At 31.7% G+C, this 22401-nt stretch overlaps 1 protein-coding gene across 1 annotated transcript in view; it reads left to right on the plus strand.

Moving 5' to 3' along the window:
• LOC149546348 (uncharacterized) overlaps positions 1-22401 on the plus strand; it is a 43983-nt gene that overhangs the window by 7759 nt on the left and 13823 nt on the right. Inside the window, 2 exon segments of the mRNA XM_089793961.1 lie at positions 227-941; positions 8781-8947. Coding sequence (XP_089650087.1) covers positions 227-941; positions 8781-8947 — 882 coding nt within the window.

A 22401-nucleotide genomic window follows, 5' to 3' on the forward strand; every position in this document is an offset into this window, starting at 1 on the left:
TGAAGTTTAATATAATTCCTCATTTGTAGAACTGGTTTTCCCTTAGGGGTTTTTCCAGGGACAATTTGTCCAAAAATATTGTGTTTATTGTGTTGCGCATTTCTTTCTGTATTTTATAAGTGAAGTTGCAGTTGTGTTATTCTTCGATATTAGCTAGGAATTTATTTTCAGCAGTTTAATAATCATTTGTGATAGGAGATTAATAATCAGTGACTGCAATAGTTAGATTTTTCACAGTTATCCAGCCAGGCACAAGCCATTCCTGTACAGCGCTCCCAAGGTGAGTATAGAGAAACACGAGGTTGCAGTGAAGATGGTGGACAAAACATTTGATGACAGGCGCAACACAGAGTTAGTTGTGGTGGTTCTGTTAGCCACAATGTCATTCACCGCGGCTTTCACTATTTTGGGCGGTTTCGACGACAAAAAAGGGTCGACGCTTCTACTTGGATTGGACACCTTCAAACTTTTTCTCATCTTTGATTGCGTGGCATTCTTTTTGTCGCTCTTTGTTATGCTGATGTGGCAGATGAGTACACCTATCACAACGGGAGATAAGGTGTTGTTCCTATGTGTCACTAATCTATTGGTCTGCGCAATGTTCGCCTTTACGGCGTACGGATTCATGCTTGCGGTTTATGCCATGCTCGCTGAGAAAGCTCCGAAGCTGGGTTGGGTGGTTCTTGGGTCGTGCTTGTTCATCTGCACCTGTGCTAATTTGACCACCTTCTACATGGTTGCCAAGTTTTGGGTGACGAAGGTGAGATTCAATTATCTGAATGGTCTATTTCCTTATGTTACTGATCGGGTCGGCGAGTCGGTGTGGAAGATACTTGAAAAATGTGGGCCTTTGGATTCATTACGCAGCTGCAAATGCAGGTGGAGTGATGTCTTTTTCAAGTGCAAGTGCCATACAGAAGATAACACTCAAATAAAAGTGGGTCTTACGGATCTAACAATAATGTTTAGATGAAGCTTGAAAATCGTGTTAATGTTAAGACAAGTAAGAGAGAGTTGAAGTTACTAATCGTTTTTGATAGTTTTTAATAGCTTCTTTGACAAGCTTATGAAACAATAGCTAAATTACAGTGGTGTGTGGAAGGTACAATGTAAGGGGTAATTTATTATAGTATTGTGACTATATTTGAGGTAAATGTTATATTTACTGTAAATTATTGTGTGAGCTTTTATTATTAAATATTAAACAATTTTATATTTAATTGGTGTAGTGGTAGAAAAATTGTATTCTTAAACGAAATGTTCCAAGCTCAAATTTCATTGAGATTGAGATATCTATGTTTCATTTCTACACAGTATCATGTGTAGATGTACAAATATATGATTGATATGACGAAACTTTCCTTAAGAAAAATATTATATTATATCTATTCCTTGACACCATTTATCATTTTATTTTGGAGCTTATTAGTGTGTTCTTGATTTCTTATCATCATTTCTTACTATTTTATTCTACAATTATCAGTCTTACAAAAATTATTATAGTAATTAATTTATTTTGAATTTACATACATTAGATCTAAAAAATGAATTATTTTTTCAAAAATTAAAAAAATATTTATTTTCACATACATAACAAATCATATTAAAACCTTAAGGGATGAGGAGGATGCCACCTTGGCTAACTCCCAAGATGATAAGGTTTTGAAGGATTTGTGGGAAGAAAATGAGGATGTGATGGAAATAGGGGATGAAAGTAAAGAGACTCCTATTGTTAAAATACAGAAAGATTATCCCTTTGTAGCCAAAATGTGGAAATTGGATTGTGAAGAAAATTTGTCTTAAGGCACCAAGAACAAGAAAAATGATAACAAGAAGGAGAGTCTCACTATCAATATTGTTGGATACTCTGCCTCAAATTATAAGGAAATTCAACCTGCAGTGGAAATGAAGGGTTTAGCGGATATCAACCCTAATATATCTATGAAACTTAGTGACAATTTCACTAAAATTAAGGAAAAAACTAATCTTACTACTTCCTTTGACACATTGGCTTATAATGAGATCCTTTCCATCAAAAATATGGTGGAAAATCTAGATAAGGGATGAAATTATCTCATGTCAAATTAAGGAGGTGAAAGGAAAAATTAATAAAATCTTGAAGGATAACAATAGTAGGATTTACTCCTACATTTAAAACTTCATGAGCGACAAAGGCAAAATGAATATATCAAACCTTAAAAATAAAATTATCCTATTCTAAACTTTATACCCTCAATTTGAAGGGTTAGCACAAAATTCATAGAAATGTATGAATAATTTTGGCTTTCAAAAAAAAACTATAAAATTCTTGTCCTAGTTTATCTATATCTTTTGATATTAAATATTGAATCTTTTTTTGTTGATTTATGCTTTGTTAGATAGTTTATATACACAAGTATCACTATTAAATTCAAATGTTACTTTAAATAATATATTTTAAATTTTTTACAATTGTATGTTAGTTTGATTAGTTTAATTAATTTATTATCTTTTATTGATAAATACATATATACATGTATATATTAAAAACTCATGTTATATGTAATGCCCCGCCAAGGGATCCAAAAGAATTAACCTAAAGTTTTACTAAGTTTGCCAAAGATTTTTTTTTTATATAGAAAGAATAACTTACACATCAAACATAAAGTAGTGGAAACAATAACATACAATCATATAGAAGCAAACATAACATATTACATTCCTTAAGGATCCCAAGATGTTGAATCACATTTAAATTTTAATTAATACTAAGTCTAATAAATAACACATCCACATGAAAGAATAATTAAAAGTCCAAAGTCCATTTAAATAATATACAATTGCTCTGAATGTCACTTGACAATAAAATTTGGAATACTCAATCATCCACTATACATGTCACAAGGTATGAAAGGCTAAAAGAATATATATTTATAAAAATAGATTACTTCATCCTCCATGGATCCATGATACAAAGTATAATACAATAAGTGAAACCATCCATCATAAAGATATAACTATCCATCATAAAGATACAACCATCCATCATAAGGATACAACCATCCATCATAATACACAAGAATAGAATGAAAGGAAATGCAGACAAGGAAACTATAGCCATAGTATCAATAGATGGATCTCAATGGTAAGAGTAAAAAGCACTACCACTTGATTGCGTGATAACCCAAAGAGGCCCACTCCCACTGCACTAAGGAGATAGTCTCAAGTCCCAAATAGGATATCAAACCAAATATCAAAAGTAATCTCTAAGTCCAGGAAACCCTATAAGCAATCTAACTCAAAGGTTCCAAGATAACTCAACATCTATACCCAGAGGCACATAAAGACATGTAGGGAACCTACTATGTAAGCGAGTAAGTTTCATTGCATGAATCATGCTAGAGTTACCTTGGCAGTCTCTCAAGACCCTAACCCCCTAGTGATCCCTATGTGACACTAGTATCCTCTTGTACTGACAAGGCATACTAATGATGTGTGGTCACAACCAAGCGTTCTCTCTACTCCCATCTTAGTCTGTACTAGCACTCAAGGCATGAGTGAGAACATAAAAAGACTCTTATTAGGTTCATTTTATTCTGATTTAGTGTAGTGTTTTCACTTATTAAACAACTTACAATGGGTTACCCTGGCAACCACTTAGGGCCTTGACCTCCATTGCAAGCCACTTCCTAACATTACATATGGATAACCTACCTTAGGCTCATAAAAGTATAAATCAAAGAATCATATAAAATCACCTCAGTCCTATACAAGTGACTAGAAAGCATCAAAAGATAATTCATAATAACACATTAGTTCTCAATGAGCAACTAGAAAGCATCCCAAAAATAATTGATCGAAGACTGAAAATGGTTAAGTCAAATATGTCATAACATGACATCACCAAGAACAAATCATACCAAACACCTCACTCCTATAAAAGTGACTAGAAAGAAATCCAAATACAACTGATCAAAGACTCAAAATGGTTATATATAGATAGGTCAACACCTTTCATATTAGTTTCACAAGAGAACACTAGAAAGCAATAACAATCAATAGAACAACACATATCATAAAGCATACCAGACACATTACCATGGTTAAGTATAAAGATCGAAGTCAAATCATCATAGCATCACAAATGCAAAACTCCCAAGCTTCTGGTAACATTCTAAGATTGGTCAACACTAGGTCAAACCTCAAATCCCCAAATCATAAGATATACCTCGCATACAGAACATACAATGTAGCTTACTCAATACATTACGTTTCGAAGACACAAAGGTATAATTTTACTATAGGTTTCAAGATTACATTTTTTTGTATAAATCCAACTAGGAAATAAAATCTCAAGTTCACCTATTAATCATTCACAACTTATTGTTCTATTTATTTTAATAATAATTTAATTAAGTACTCTAGTTAAATATTATTAAATTTCAATAATCAATTTTGTTTCCCCCAAAAGTATTTTAATAATAAATAATTAAAACTTTTAATTAATTATCATTAACATCTTTAATAACTTATTTTTAAATTATTAATAGAATAGCCACTTTTTATTAATAATTTTATTAAAACACTAATAACAATTTAATTTAATTAATTATATTAATTAATAAGTTAACAATGAAAATAACAAAACCTTTATTAAATTAGTTAAAATTTAATAATTTTAATTATATATTAAATTATATATATATGTATAAAAATTATTATGAAAAATTTAATAACAAATAAATTACATTATATAAAAAAAACTTTATAACATACGTTTTTGGCATTTAAAGCCCGCTCGATTTTTAAGAAGGCCGTACGACTTCATTAAGGTGTTACTAGCCGTAGTGGGCCTATGATTGCAACAACAATAAATGTTGCTACTACCGCGGTCTCCACTATAGTCAGCGCAACCCTCCATATGGAGGAAGGTAAGGTAGTGGGCAGAGGGGGGGGGTGGGGGTGTCACGGCCCTGCCTCCCCATTTAATATATATATATATATTTTTTATTTAAATTTAAAACAATTCACTTCAAACAATACCCTTCTAATATAATTTTAAATATATGTTTTTTTAATAAGCATTTTCAATCTTAGTCTGATAGGAAAAATACAATTAACCATTCAAATTTCTAATTAAAAAAAATTATTTTCTCTCAAAACCCGTCTCAATTGAATTTTCAAATTTTAATTCTATGGAAGGAGGATTGTAATGATATTTTAATCTTCCCATATACAAATGAAATCAACATGCATACTAGAAATTCCAAATTACAGGATTGAAAGATTCATCGCAGTAAAACATAGACAATCAATCCACAAACACGAAGAAGATAGGAAAAGAAATAGTGTAATCAACTGTGCGAATAAATCACAAGAATCCACCTAGACTCTGATGCTAAATCGCTATTCCCAAAAAGATTTGTAAGAGAAATTTTTCCTCTCAAACCTTCCTTACCAAAATTTTCTTTCCAAAATTCATTGTCCTTCAAAAATGAACCCTCAAATTCTGATATGAAGTTCTCTCTTAAAATTGGGGCACTAATTGTGTGATCACTCAAGAGGACTCCTTGCTCACCATAGTTTAACTCTTTATAATATTTTCTTTATTTTTTTCATGCACAATTATTGAATGATAAAATAAATTTATTTAATTTCACTTGACTTCTCTTTTTAATTAATTTATTAAATTTTAATCTCATGCACACATTATGCAATCTTAAAACTTTTAATAAATTAATATTTTTTTCACTTTTTAATTTATTTTTGAAACGTAAAATGATAAAATATCTATTAACTTAAATAATAATAGTATTTAAGATTTATTTAAAAATAAATTCTAAATATATTGTTAATAAATTAAATAAATATTATCACATTCTAAAATTAAACTTTTATCTTTTATCTTTAAATTTAATTCTTTTTATTTAATTAATTCTCCAATTAATTAAATATAATTAAATATTAAAAATATCATAACAATATTCCATTAAATTAAATCATTTAATTTTGACTTAATTAATAGAAAAATCACCAAAGAATTACAGGAAAAAATACAAAAACTCATCATACAAAAAACACATACAAGATCAAACTAAAGGGTTATAATCATGAATTAACGTCATATGATGCATTTGTAAGGTAATCAACTCAAATATTTATCCTATTTTTTTAGGACAAATGGGTTAAAGGTTAGGATTTGGACTTAAGAATTTATCTCCCCTCTTGCCATTGAGATAATGTGATAGGGTACATTCATCCCAGCAATTGAGGGAAGTCAATACATGGTACCTGCAATCTGCATAAAATCCACACATATACAAACACATATATACTAAACTAAATAGACAATGGCAAGAAGTGGTGCATTGTGTAGATCTAGATTAGCAAGTGACTATGAATCTCTTCCTTAACCACATCAGAAACACCATACATAAAGAAAACATACACGCACACCATACACATGCAATATAGGGTAAGTATCCATAAGAGAACACATATGATAATCCATCTAACTAATCATCATCAATAACTAAAAACACTGTAACAATGATCATGCATACATGAAGTATAGAATACCAAGTAATCTCATCATATAATCAACTAAATCTGAAACAATATCTGACAGTCTCAAAATAATGCTACTAATCATCAAGTATAAAACTTGCCTAAAAGAGTTTGGCAATAGTAATAAAATGCAAACTAGGGGCAAACACTACATTATAAATTATCTAATATAAATATTTTTAAATATTTTACAAAATAAAATATATAATATCTATATTCTTTAATATATTAATTTTCTATTTTTTTGAAAAAAATAAACTGTAGAAAAAAATAATACAATAAATTTTTTTTTTTAAAACTTCGAGTTGTTATGAAACCAAGATAATTGAGGTGATCAATAAAGCATCTCCTTTATAATACAAATACTAGTTCATAATATATAATAAAAAGATAATTCATTTTCTAAAACATTTTACTCCCAATTTTGAGGAGTGTGATAGTCATAGTACTAATATTCTATAGAAAATCTTCTTAGATCAATTTCTAAAATAATTTACTTCCACTTTTGGGAAGTGTCATAGTCATAGAACACATATTCTTTATATTTTTGCCACATTTTTTTGACCAATATGTCTATTTCAATGTTTTATGCCATATATTCTAATTTCATGAATACAATTCCAGAATGAGTGGCAATGTGAGTCTTGTTGTGTTATAATAGAATGCTTCAATTTTATTAAAGAGACTTGAAGTGACTTCCACAATATTTGTTTGGTTGCAATCACAAACTTTTGTATAGATTTTTATATTATATTCCTACTAATTTTGTACTTCATCATATTATTATTATTTTAATATTATATTGATTATTAGGATTATATATATTTTAGTTTATATATATAAATATAATATAATTTTTTAATTTAATTTAAATTATTATGTAATATAGAAATTTGTATTTTATTTTTAAAGTGTAATCAAATTAATTATATTTTAATGATAATTTATATTTATGCTTATTTTACTTTAGATTTTAATGTGCAATACTATTAATGTTGTATATTGATGTCAAACTATTTAATTTATAATATTCGTGACCATATACAAATGAATTATAAAAAATAAATCTAAACATTATATGTCATAATACATAAATATACTAAAAAAAATCAAATATGGTTACAATATTTTAAATTTAAAAACACTTTGTCTAAGAATTTAAAATTTAAAGTATAGGAAAATAAAAATGATTATTTATTTATTTATTTTCTTATGTTTGAAGTATTTATTTTAAGTAGAATTAAATTTAGTGTACTTAATATCCAATAGAATCTAATGACTGTGATGTTTTTTTTTTTTGTCAAGCATTCCATAGTTCAATCTCCTCCCTAAATCTATAATGTGGGGATGGAAGAGAGCCTCTTCAATGGTAAGATGAAGGGGTGAGGGGAATGGAGAAGGAGATAGAATAAATATTAAATTAAATAATATAATAAGGTATATAATAAATTTTATTGGAGGTATGAAATAAAATATAATATTTCATATTATATTTAATATAATATTAAATATTAAATTAAATTGTAAGGTAATAATTATAAATTGAATTAAAAATTGATATCATATTTAAAAATATAAATTAAAATATATAATATTAATAATCAGTGGTAATATATAGAGTAAATAAGTTATGTTTAGTATTAAATATAAATTATATATATATAATAAAAAATTTATGATACCACATTATATTTTGAAGATGGAGTGATATAAAATTAGATTCAAAGTACACATAAATGTAAAATAAATTAATTACAAAATAAAATAAATTTTCAACTATAAAATTAATTAAAATATTATGTATCATATTCAAAATTATTAACTAAAAAATATATAATATTAATTTAATCAATATAATATTGATTTTTTTAATTTAATGTATAAAATAAAATATAAATTTTCATATTACATTTAAATAAAATATTAAATAGTAAAATAATTTTTTGATATAATAATTTAAATTAAATTTAAAAAATTATATTATATGTATAAATAAAAAATAAAAAATATATAATCCTAATAATCAATATTATATTAAAACAATAATAATATGAAGTATAGAATTAATATCAATATAATATAAAAATCTATATAAAAAAGACATAAGACAAAGTAGTTTGGCATGGCTAATTACATCGAAAGACAATGTTTGAGAGGAAAAAATTATGGAAATAATATAAATTAATAATTTAGTAATAAAATTTTTATATCTGACAAGTACTTTACATTGGCAGGATGTTTGGTAAGATGTCAGGCTATAGCTATGGCACGGGCTATAAGGCTGATGCAAATATTCAGCTACATAGCCGATTTCATTATTTTGTGCAATGTTTGCCTTTACTCCCTATGGCTTCATGGCTACAATATACGTGCCATGCTTGACCGCAAGGCTCACAAGCTGGTTTGGTTCATTCTTGGGGCTTGCTTGATCATATGTGGTTGTGGCAATTTCACCTTAGAGATTGATTGCTCTAGTGCAATATTTATTAAGATCTTCTATTTAACTTGGGCATCTTTGATCTAGATATTATTAACACCTACACTCCATTATGTGAACAACCTAAGACTATCAAGTATGTTTTGGCTTGTACCAAAGCCAAGGAAGCACTTCTTCAAGGGGTTTAAGGATACCTACTTTTGAAGGCATATAGTTTTGCTAGAAGATTGGTGACACTTCACATTCAAATTTATCTAGATCTAGTGTAATTTTAAAGTGAATATTCTTTTGGAATTTATATTTTTTCATATTATATTTACTATTAATGTTGTTGATATAATTATTTTGCTTCTAGTTATATTTTTCTATAATGTGCTTTTATAGATTTAAGTGCAAATTAATAAAGTCACACTTGGCCCTACACATTTGTTTGCACACTTCTAAATATAGGAGCCATGACTATTTGTTATATTACCAAAGAGTCATTCTCTTCTACCTCCCATTAAGATCATACTCTTCCACGTGAGCATAGACATAGACATAAATAATTTATCAAAATAATTCATAAAATTTAATTACATTATTCTTTATCCTCCTTATACATATCTCTCATAGGTTAAAAAAATTTGTTGATTCATTTTAATCAACTTCATCCCTATTAAACATTATTTCTAAATTGTTCTCTTCTTAATTAAAGTCAACCTCGCTTGAGCTTTGGATTTTTCTTTTCCCATCTACCCATTTTTTTGACGATATAATATAATATTTTTAATTTATAAACTAAAGCTATTGCGGGAAATGACCTAGTAGTCACCCAACCTAACTTCACACACCTACAATTCCTAATATGTATAACAAAATTTGTCAATTTCTCCAATCAACTTTTGTAGGTTAGTGAAAAGCTTAAAGCTAACCTTTTGATTGTCTTGTATTTTACAGAGCTCTTTGTAGAACTCATAGAGTGTGAGGTGGTCTAAAAATGTAATTTTAAAGTGTTTGCCCATTAACCACCCCTAAGACCCCCCAATAACCACTCACCCAAAAAATAGTAACTTTTTGCACAAATGGACCAATTAGCAACCAAGAAAATAAAAAAAAATCAACTATTACTACATGTGTAATTGACTATTAGTACATGTGTGATAATTTTTTGAGACTTTTGATGGTGATAATTAGAGAGGAAAGGTAGCAATAATTGGAAAGTGAACTAATGTAAATGTGTACATAGACAACAACTAGATAAGTTCCCTATTCATTTTAAAAAAACAACCAACTCCTCCTTTTTAGGATTGTCGCAGCCTTGAAATATTTTTTTCATGGGTGAATCACCTTTTTGTCATATCACTTCCTATATCTTTTTGATGGTGAGGCCACATATTCTCGTCTACAAGGCCGGATAGATTTAAAATTATAAGGAAGCATCTTGGCCACCAATGTAGGTAAAAACTAGAAAAGTATTGACAGATTTCATGTTAACTGACCATGAATAACTGAACACATTGGTGGAATCAATTTCTCCAACCAACCCATCGTCACAGCCTGCAATCAATTGTTTAGCATCATTCAATTAGAGAAATTTAGTCATCCTATCCTCCCTAGCCACCCGTATTAGATACATTACAATATATTTTGATACATGTAATAAATATGTTTGGTAGTCTAGCTAGTTCTTAGACCTCTATAAATAGAGGCTTTATGTAATGTATTCGGCAAGGTAGTAAGGCAATAAGATTAGTTTTATTTCAGTGTATATTTGTCTTTCTCTTTACCTTCAAATTCGTATCAGAGCCCAAAGAGCTTGAGTGAAGGAAAAATATGTGTTGGTTTGAGTTTCTAATGCTTAGTTGATTGCAGATCAAGTAAGCTTGTAAAGCTAGAGTCTAGTTGTTGCAAAGATGCTAGTAGTTTAATGTTTGAGAGAAGGTATGAGCTGATTTCAAAGACTAAAGTCTAATAAGAAAATATTTGTTAAAAGAGGGAAATAAGCATTCTAATCATAGTCACACAAGATGAAAATGCTTGGTCTACACACTAATCGCAATCACAATCACTATTGTATTCACAAAGATTTCTTAGAATCCAACCTCCCAACTCGAGATTGAGCCTTCACTAAGTAGGAGATGCCTTTTCCCTAGATTTTAAGCTATTGTAGTGGATTTTCCACTCCTCATATTTAGGGGATCCAAGGTAATTGAGTTGCATGCAATATTTGCAATAAATTGTAAATGTTGTCATGACAACTTTTTGACAACATTTGTCATCTTTGAATTTATTCCATGATCCTTGTTTCTAGGATCTCTAACCCCTCTAGGTCAATGCATAAGAAACACAAATGACCTTAAAGAATTTTTTCCACCTATTCTATGTGTTAAGATACATTTAAAGACTCCAACTCACTATTACCTCTAAATACTAAGAAATTGAAATAACCACTAAGAATGGCTATACGTGTGACCATAGTCCTAATGACTAACTCACCTAGCCAACAATGCAAATGACCTTCTAAGGTCTAAAATCAAATGAATCTATGCTCTTGACTTGGCTAGAGTCAAGTACAAGACAAAAACAAACAATGGAGGTAGCCTAGGTGTGCTCCTGCACCATCCTCCCCAAAATGAAAAGATCAATCGATCCTTGGATTGAGGATATTTGGAACAATTCCCAACTTGTTGAACTCCATTTCCTTTATCCTTATTGCATCAACATCCATTTGTTCATGCCTCCTTATCAAGTTTACTTCCTTGTACTCCTTTGTTATAGTCTTTTTATAGACTTTTTTGTCCAGTATGTTGTCTAGTCCTATAGCTATAGCAATAGGTAATTGGAGATCCTCTACATCTCTAACCACTTCATGAAGAGTCTAATCCACTTCTAGCTGTGGTCCTTTATAATGGACTAAGTCTGCAATGTTGAAGATTGGTGATAGTCCACTATCCTTTAGTAGTTCAACCGTGAATGCATTATGACCATAGTTAGCCAATATAGAACAGGATCAAGTATTCTCTTCATCTGTAGTTTGTGAGGGATTACCTTGTTTACTCTTGGCTTGTTAAGATGCACCATGAATAAGTCACCAATATTGAACTCAACTACCCTTCTACTTTCATCCACCTTTGCTTTATGTTTCATTTCCTTCTCTTTCAATGTTTTCCTCACTATTTCATGAACCACTTTCATGGAATATGTAAAATCATCAACACACCCACTTGCTTTCACTCCATCTTTCAACTCTCTCAACTCATAGATACCCCTAGGATGTAGTCTATAAACTATCTCAAATGAACTCTTTCTTGTTGATCTATTTATGGTGTCATTTTAGGCATATTCAACTTGTCTAATTATTTGATCCCACTATTGTTTGTATGCCTTTGTCAAACATCTTAGAAGATTCCCAAGGCTCCTATTAACAACCTTGGTTTGACCATTAGTTTGGGGGTGGTAAGCTGATCCAAAAGACAAGTTGGTGTCCAATATTTTCCAAAGAGTCTTCCAAAAATGAATTATAAACTTAGTGTCCCTATCTAACATGATGTTGATAGGTAACCCATGGATTATCAAAATTTCTTTGAAGAATAGAGAGGCTATTTGAGTGACATCACTAGTGGTCCTGCATGGCACAAAGTGAGCCATTTTGCTAAACCTATCTACAACCACATACACACTATCCATGCCTCCTTTTGTCTTGGGTAACCCAACTATAAAATCTATTCTTAAACATTCCCATGGCCTAGTAGGGATTGGTAGTGGTTGGTAAAGACTAGTATTTGTAGAAGTGCCCTTGGCTTTTTAACATATAACACAACTTTCCACATACCTTCTAGCTCCAAGATTCATTCTAGGCCAATAGTAAAACCTTGAAACAAGGTCTTGAGTCTTAGTGATCCCAAAATGACCACTCAAAGCTCCATTATTCTTTTCTTGTATCAAATTCTCTCTAATAGATCCTCTAGGGACACACTACTGATTCCCTTTAAACAAAAAATCACTTTGTGAAGTATATTCAACATACCTACTATGAAAATGATTCTTGTATTCAACACATACCTTATAAATGTTAGCAAAGTCCTCATCATTTTCATATAGATCCTTGAAATGATCTATCCCCATACTCTTCAACTAAATTTCTTGGAGTGTGAGTACCTGTCTGGACAATGTATCTGTGACCTTGTTTAGAACTCCCTTATTGTGCTTGATATTGAAGGTATCTGCTTGTAGGTATTCAACTCACTTCATGTGCTTGTGACTTAACTTTTCTTGTGAATTCAAGAAATTAAGTGCTTGGTTTTCTGAATACACAATAAATTCCTTGGGAAGCAAATAATGCCTCCACTTTCTTAGAGCTTGGACCAATGCATACATTTCTAGGTCATAGGATGAGTATTTCCCCTTGGCTTCACTCAACTTTTCAGAATGAAAAGTTGTTGGTTTTCCCTCTTGGCTTAAAACAACCCCAATTACCACATTGCTCGCATCATGCTCAATAGTGAAAAGCTTTTCAAACCTTGGCAACACTAAAACAGGTTGAGTAGCTATTTTCTCCTTCAGTAACTCAAAGCTCTTGTTAGCATGTTCATCCCATACAACTACAAACTTTCCTATGTAGTCCTTGAGAACTTCATTCACGAGTCTCATGAATGTGGAGGGGGCATTAGACAATCCAAATGGCATGACAAGCCATTCATATAGTCTTTCATTGGTCTTGAAGGTTGATTTTCACTCATCTCCTTCATGTATCCTTATTTGGTGATAACCACTCTTCAAGTCTATCTTGCTATAGTACTTGGCTTCACTTAGACAATCCATTAGGTCTTCAATCCTAGGAATAGGGAACCTCTACCTAATGGTTATCCTACTTATGGCTCTTGAACATGTAAAAAGCCTCCATATTACTCCTTTCTTTGGCTCAAGTGTAGTAGGTACAACACATGGACTGATACTCTTCCTAATTAGGCCTTAGTTTAGGATTTCTTGTATTTGTCTTGTTATTTCCTTATTTTGTTGAGGGGTCATCTTGTAGGCTACTTTTTTAGGTAGGGTAGCTCCTAGGATAAGGTCTATCCTATGGCTTATAGCTCTTTTATGGGGTAAGGTTGATGGTTTTCCATTACTTATAATACCTTGGTAAGCTTGCAATATTCCTTAAATCTCCTTAGGTTGCTTTGTCCTCTTAGTCTCCTTACCTTCATTTCCCTCCTTTGGTCTCAACACCATTGTGAAGCCTACACCTTCACTTTCTTCCATGGTTTGTAGGAACTCCTTTTTACTCGCTATGAGTACATTTGGACCAATTGTCTTTGTTTCAACCTCTTCCAACAATTATTGTATCTTGAAAGTTACATCCTTCTTAAAATTATAAGAGTTCTTCCATCATGGATAGCTTGGAAATCAAATTTCCATGGTCTACCTAGGAGCAAATGACATGCATCCATAAGTAACACATCACATAAAACTTTATCCTTGTACCTTTCAATTGAGAACTCCACCCATGCTTGCTCATTTACTAACACATGTTGGCCTTTGTTTAGCCATGTGGCCTTATAAGGATTAGTGTAGGATATCCTTATCAATTTTATCTTGTTGACTACTTCCTCTAACACTATGTTTTTAGTAGACCTTGAGTCAATGATGACTCTACACACTTTACCCATCATTCTACACTTTATCCTAAATAAAGATCTTCTTTGGCTTGGCTCCTCCTTCACTAGCTCTTTGATCAAAGTTCTCCTTATCATGAGGTTCTCTCCTACTTCTAAATTTAGTGGTACTTCAACATGCTTGTCTATTGTATTGTACTCATCTAGAACTAAGTTTGTCCTCTTGTTACCTCCTTGTGATGAACCACCTTTCTCTTGGTATTTATAAGTAGGGTGCCCCATTTGATTACAATGGTAGTAATTCATGTTGGAAAAGTAGTTTCCTCTTCCTCCTTTTCTAGTAATCCTTCCTCTAGAATTAGATTTTCTTCCTCAACCACCTCTACTTGAGCTTCCTTCTTGTTATTCACTAAATTTTAGCTCACCTTGAGCCCTTGAATCTGTACTTTTCCCACCATAGCCACCTCTTTGACCTCTATTATCCTTTCTATTAGCTTTTCCTTTAGAGGTTTCTTGCTTCCTCTTACTTTTCTATTCTATCTTCAAGGCCATTTCGTAACATTGCCTAATGGATTTAAATTTTTCCAGGCTCATCTCTTCTTGAATAGACCATTTGAGGCCATTCAAGTATCTTGCTAGCCTTATGCTTTCATTTTCAACTACCTTGGACCTCAAACATAATTTTTGAAATTCCTCGGTATATGCTTGGACATCCAAATCTTTTTTTCCAAGATTTTGTCTCCTCCTATGAACTTGCACTTCATAGTCATCAGGAAGATAGGTCTACTTTACTTTGTTTACCATACTCTTTGATGTAGCTATAGGACCTTTTCCATCCTTTCCTCTCTCAATTTGCACAAAATTCCACCAAGTAAGAGCTGAACCTCTTAGTCTAGACTTAGCCACCATAACTTATTGTGCCTCAGAGATACCATCACATTCAAAATAGTTCTCAATGTTGTCAATCCAATCCACAACTGAATCTAGATCCATGTGCCACTAAATAGTGGCACTCCTTCTAAAGATTTTCCACTAAATGCCTTTAATGTCTTTAAGAATGGCTCTTCAGTAAGAACAGGGTTAGGTGTTGGTTCTTCGTCTTCCAACTCTAGTTCCTTCTCCCGTGCTTATTTTTATTCTTTTTGGTCAATTTTCTCTTGGCCTCTATCATTTTTGTCTTGGACTTCACCCAAGAGTTGCTCCATTTGAGCTAGTCTTTCCCTTAGTGACTTGTTATCTTCTTCTTCTTCAACCTTCTTAGCTAACTCAATGTAACTCACCATGGTTTTGTCTCCTATTTCTCCACTTGGTGTATTCTCTCCCACTTATTCAATAGACTACAACATCCACCACAAACCTGATCAAAACACTTGCTTTGTACCAATATGGTGTGAGTGTTCCAAGGAGCGCTTGCACTACTCTTCAAGAGACCTAGCTTGTCTCTTCAAGGAACCTAGTCCACATAGGTCTTTGATAAGCTTAGGTTATTAACTAACACCAATCCAAAATCCTCTCCAAGAGTTTGATCCTTTGTGCTTACCCTCAAAAGACTAACACTCTAGTTTAGTACTCTTCTCCACACACACTTAGAGAGCTCTAAATGCAACTTGCTCACAAACTTCGTCCTTCATTGCAAGGTCATCGATAGACATGATATCACTCCATTTTCATACATTTGGGTCCATTTGGAAAGATATTTATAATTCTTCCTTAACAATTTTAAGGTTTTGTCTCTAGGTAGCCTAATTACGCCTAATACCAATTAGCCCTTAAAAATGGCTAAATTTACTTTCTTGAAAAAACTCTCCAAACAACCTAGTAAAAAAATTCTAGTTTTGAGCACCCTTTTTCATTTCCTAAAGGATTTTTTAGGTCTTAGACTCCTAAGTTGTTTGTATAGGTGATTCCTATTATGTTAGATCTAATAGGGCTAAAAGGCCTATTTTCTAGGTCTAGACTATAAACTTGTTTGGAAACCCACTCAAAGGGATTGGCATGGCCTCAATGACTAGGAAATATCAAGATATAACTAATCCCTTCCTGTAATTGTACCTATTCCATACAACACTTCTATCCCCTACACTTAACCATTGGATTCAACACTGTCAAACCTCTAACCAGGCCTTCATAACTCACCTAGGGCTTGAGTTTTAAATAGTAGCATGACTTCCCTCGACTCCTACCTTGATATAAATTATGTAAAATGGCTCCACTCTAAGATTCATCCACTTTTTCAAAATTTCAAGGGTTGAATCTTAAGTGGGAGCCATGAAAGAAAAAAATTGTTTTCTTATAACCAACACACTGTCAAAACTAAACTAATTTTCCCCTAGCTACAAGATTAATTCAAATCTACTTGTCTTCTAAATGAAAAATTCTCTAAACTAACCTAGGAAAAATTTACAATCATTAAATCAATTCTTTCAATCTATATTACACCACACAAGATGAAAATTCTTGGTCTACACACTAATCATAGTCACAATCACTATTGTTTTCGCAAAAACTTCTTACAATTCAACCTCCCAACTCAAGATTGAGCCTTCAATAAGTAGTAGATTCATTTTCCCTAGATTTTAGGCCATCTTAGTGGATTTTCAACTACTCATACTTAGGGGATCCAAGGTAACCAAGTTGCATGTAACATTTCAATAAATTGCAAATGTTGTCATGACAAATTTTTGACAACATTTGGCATATTTTTATTTATGTCATGATCCTTTTTTCTAGGACCTCTAACACCTCTAGGAAATCATAAGCAACATAAATGACCTTAAGGCATCATTACCACCTATTCTATGTGTTAGGACACATTTAAAGTCTCCAACTCACTATTACCTCTAAACACTAAGAAATTAAAATAACAACTAAGAATGGCTATATGTGTGACCTTAGTCCTAATGACTAACTCACCTAGCCAACAATGCAAATGACCTTCTAAGGTGTAAGATCAAACTAATATATGCTATTGACTTGGCTAGAGTCAAGTACAAGCCAAAAATCTTTCAAATAATGGAGGTATCCTAGGTGTACTCGTGCACCACCATTTCCAAATAACAATTCACTCAAACATACAAATTTCAATGAATTAACTGTATATTAAACAACTTGTCAAATTATAATGAAAATTTTCTCTATAGTAACAAAGAATATTTCAAAAGAACTGCACTAACCTTTTCTATAGAAAGAATGTTAAAAAACCCTTCAAATAGTGTATCCAATGATTGAATTTGGTATTTTCTAGCTTCCAATAACATCATATCGATGTTTTCTATCAGAATAGAAAAAAAAACAAACCAAAAAGAGAAAATTTTTCTCTCCTCTCTCTCTCTCACACACACACACACACACACACACACACACACACACACACACACACACACACTCCTATCCCCTACTCTCTCTCTCTCACCCTCTCCCATCCCCTACTCTCTCTCTCTCACCCTCTCCCATCCCCTACTCTCTCTCTCTCTCTCTCTCTCTCTCTCTCCCTCTCTCTCCCTTTTCTTTCTCTATCCCCCCCCCCTCTCTCTCTCTCTCTCTCTCTCTCTCCTTCCCTCCCTCTCCCATCTCCTACTCTCTCCCCATTCTCTGCTCTCTATCTCTTGCTCTCTATCCTCACTCCCTCTCTCCTTCCCTCTCTATTAAAATTCAGGCTTACAAAGTGCATGCACACTATAACATATATGCGCTATAGTGCACCCATGCTATGTAAGTCTGAATTTAAAAATTCTTTAAATAGCATGCACATGCTATTTAAAGCTTTGGATTCTATCAAGCCTAAGGCTTGGACTTGCCTTGGAAATCCAACCCAAAGGTTTGGAATCTCTAAACTAGTCTGAGATGTGTTTTGCAACAAGCATACAAAAAATGATTGATTTTTTCTTATGTGCTCTCCTTCAAGTTTCCTCATGGTTGAGCATCAATGAAATCAAGTTACATGATATTGTAGATCTCTATGTTAGCTATATAACCATATAAGTTATTTCAAATTTGAACTATTTCAAGCCTTTCAACTATAATTTCTTTTGAATGTATGCCCATTTTCTCTAAAAAACCAACATGTACTAATTGGGTGTAGATTTTAGCTTGTTCATCGAATTTCGCAACAACTTAAATTTTAAAAAACTAGACTCCATTCTATAGACTTTGAAAAAAATAAGTTTTAATTTTAGATTAGTTTTCTATCATTTCTAGGGGGAGTACACATATATTTCATGTTTTTGGGATGTGTCCAATTAAAAAATTAATAAAAGAAATACACATTATAAAATTAACCAAAAAATATGGGATAAACTATATGGTGTCAGGTAACTTTTGACTAGAGTGATTAAAGAATTTCTAAAAAAATTAAAAATTTTGGGGGAGGGGTGGGGGGGCACACTTTGCACTATGTTTTTTTTTTCTCTAAAAAATAATACCACTTTTTTTGGACCCCTTTTTTGAGGACCTAAAACTAAACCATTTTGAAAAAAAATTAGTACTTTAGAAACTAGATTCAAAGGACTACTACTTTTTTTTTTGGCATATCTTAAAATTTTGAGCGTAACTATCTTCAAATTCTTGTCAAGGTTTAGAAATTGTTGATTTTAGAAAAAAATAAAATTTAATATTTTAAAATAAATTTATTTTTTTAAAAAAAGAAAAAAGTGGCCATGTATACCCCCCTTATGGCACCACAACTTGGTGTACTTAACCTAAACATTAAAACAAAAACACTCATTGTAATGCTTATCCTATTATTGTATTGTTTAATGAAAACATTATTAAATGTAAAACATATAAAGCATTCATCACAGATTTGACCCTAGGATTTTTACTTGGAAACCCAATTTGGGAAAACTAGTAGCAACATGTCACTCTTTTTCACTCTTTCAAAGTAAGTTGTTTTAGGAGCCAACCTTGTTAAACGTTACAAAACACATTGTTAAATGTGAAATTTTTAAAGGATTTAATCACCCTATTAGGAGTGGCCTTGTTGGAGGACTTTGTTCATTCCATTTAGAATGTCACCTAGTTAGAGGATTTACATAGACTGTTAAGTCTTCCAAATGATTATTAAGTCAACCTCTGATAAAAGGATTTCAATACAAATTGTTTACAATGACTAGAAAGAAAACATTAGGTTTTGATCTATGTGATTATGTCTCACTTTTGTAGGTTCAGATCTCTATTTGGTCCATGTGCTGATTTGTTGATAAATTCTCCATTGTCATCTCTATTTTTTATTCTCTTGGAAACCCTTCAAACAATCAACCTTCTTACTTCACCAACTCTTAAGTCATTCACTTATCAATATGAGAAGCATTTACACAAGCTTCTTCCTTGAGCTTCACATTCACTAATGCCCTCTTGTGTACCTTTGATCTACTTCTATCTATATTTCTTGCTTATATGCATCACTCATACTTGCACGTACACACACAACACAATTTTTTGGCTTTGTATCTCTTTATATAGGCAAGTTTTGCTTTACCATTTTTCACAATCACCATACATCTTAGGGTTTATGATCAGGTTCAACTCAATTCATTGTATCTATGGATCCATCATCCTCATCTTCTTCTAGAAAATTTTGTAGAATCCTTCTATTAGGTCTTTACCCAATCCTTACCTTGAATTTAATTATCCAATTCATCAATCTTATCTTCAATGTGGTTAACATCTCCCAAGAAATCAACTATGTCGACTTCATCTCACGATTTCCTTGAATTCATTCTCAAACTATTACTCGACTATCTTCAAACTTTGACACTTGATCATCACTAAATTACTCGATTGATGTAAAGATTTGTAGCTCGATATTAACTATCTCACTCGGTCAATGCTAACATTTTCTTGGTCAAAACTAGATTTTCTTGGTATTAAGTATAGTTTAGTTGACACTAGCATTACTCAACATTCCTTAGCCTTTGAATCTATTGCTCAACTTGACTTAGCTTTCTTCATATAAACAATCACTTTGCTTTATCAAAGTTTATCTAATCAAATGGCCATTGTAACTCCCATTTCATAACTTAACCTTTCTTCTAGTTTCTATTGTTATGTGTAACTTCTCAAATCCTCTTCATCAATCAAATATATATGACATTTAGATTAGGTAGCAATATTTCTTATCAATAGATTTGACATCAATGACAAAACAATAATTGTTCCAATTATAAGTTTCCAACAATCTCCCTCTTTGGCTTTGAGGGCAACATCTCAAACATCTCAATACTAGTAATAGATTAGTTACCATACAATCGAAGACATTTTGTTACTATCATTCTAATTTTTCTTTTTATGATTTTCTTCCTCTGAAATGATATATATTCTTTTGTAGATTTTGTACCTCCCTCTTGGACAATAATCTTTGTGTATTCTTCCTCTTTGAAATCTCTCTCTCTCTCTCTCTCTCTCTCTCTCTCTCTCTCTCTCTCTCTCTAGTGATCTCTCCCTCTTTGACAACAATTCCAAAGACACCTAGCTCTCTGAGCTTCAAACTCATCATACATCTGAATTATGTATATTTTCCATGTCTAGTTGATTTTTGTCATCTATCTTATGACTGGTCTAATATATCATTCTTTGACTATCTACCTTAGGCATTTCCCAAAGTAGAGTTGTATTACATCAATGTGTAAGATATTATGATTAGCACATTTGGTGCAATGCACCTTGTCTCCTTAAGTAGCTTTGTTTAAGGGAATCACCCTTAATTTACCTCTAAGATTTTCATGAGCATGTTTAGGTAAGGTTTTGTGAATATGTCAGCAATCTATTCCTTGGTATTCACATATTCTAGCTTCACTTCTTTGTCTTGAACTAATTCCCTCAAGTAGTGATATTTGATTGCAATGTGCTTTTTCTTAGTGTGCATCACTGGAATCTTTGAAATGTTGATAGCAATTGTGTTATCACAATAGATAACCACTAGATCAATAATTTCTTCTTTCATACATTTCAATAATTACTTGATACACATAATGTTTGAACAGTTCACTACAACTACCACATGCTCAACTTCAGCTGTTGATTGGAAAATACAATTCTGCTTCTTGCTTGTCCATGACACCAATCTCTTTCCTAGAAAGAATGCACCTTCACCTAGATCTTTTTATATCATCAATATTTCCTATACAATCTGAGTTAGTGAAAACCTTTAGTTAAAACTTGTTATTCCTCTTATAATACAATCCATATTCTTATGTACCTTTCAGATATCTCATTATCCTTTTTACAACTATAATGTGATTCTCTATAGGAATTGCTAAAATTCTTGCAACTATCCCAACCGCTAAAGCAATATCTAGTCTATTGTGAACAATGTATTGAAGTTTTCCAATCATGGGTCTGTATAGGGTCATGTTCACATCAGTAGAATCATGAGTCTTATATAGCTTATGTCTTGTAGACATAGGTGTACTCGTTGGCCTTGAGTCTTCCATACCAAAATTCTTTAGTATCTCCTTGATGTATTTGGATTGAGTAATAAAAATTCCAAACTTCATTTGACATACTTGTAATCCAAAAAAAATTGATATCACCAAACATATACATTTGAAATTCCTTCTTCATTTCATCAAAAAATTTGTTTTTAATGTTTCTCTTCCTCCAAATATGATTTCATAAACAAATAAATTTTAGATAACAATACTTCATTACATTCTTACCATTATTCAAATATAGGTTACTGTTATCTATCCTTTCAAAACCAATCCTCACTGAATAGTTATGTAATCTTTCATACAATGCTCATGGAGCTTCTTTCAATCCATAAAGGGCTTTATTCAATTTACATATCATGTTCTTCTTGTTTGGATCTACAAATCCTTCAGGTTG

The sequence above is a fragment of the Cupressus sempervirens genome, chromosome 7 (assembly GCF_028749045.1).
Source record: "Cupressus sempervirens isolate cs-2001-9-10 chromosome 7, ASM2874904v1, whole genome shotgun sequence".
Classification (NCBI taxonomy): Eukaryota; Viridiplantae; Streptophyta; class Pinopsida; order Cupressales; family Cupressaceae; genus Cupressus; species Cupressus sempervirens.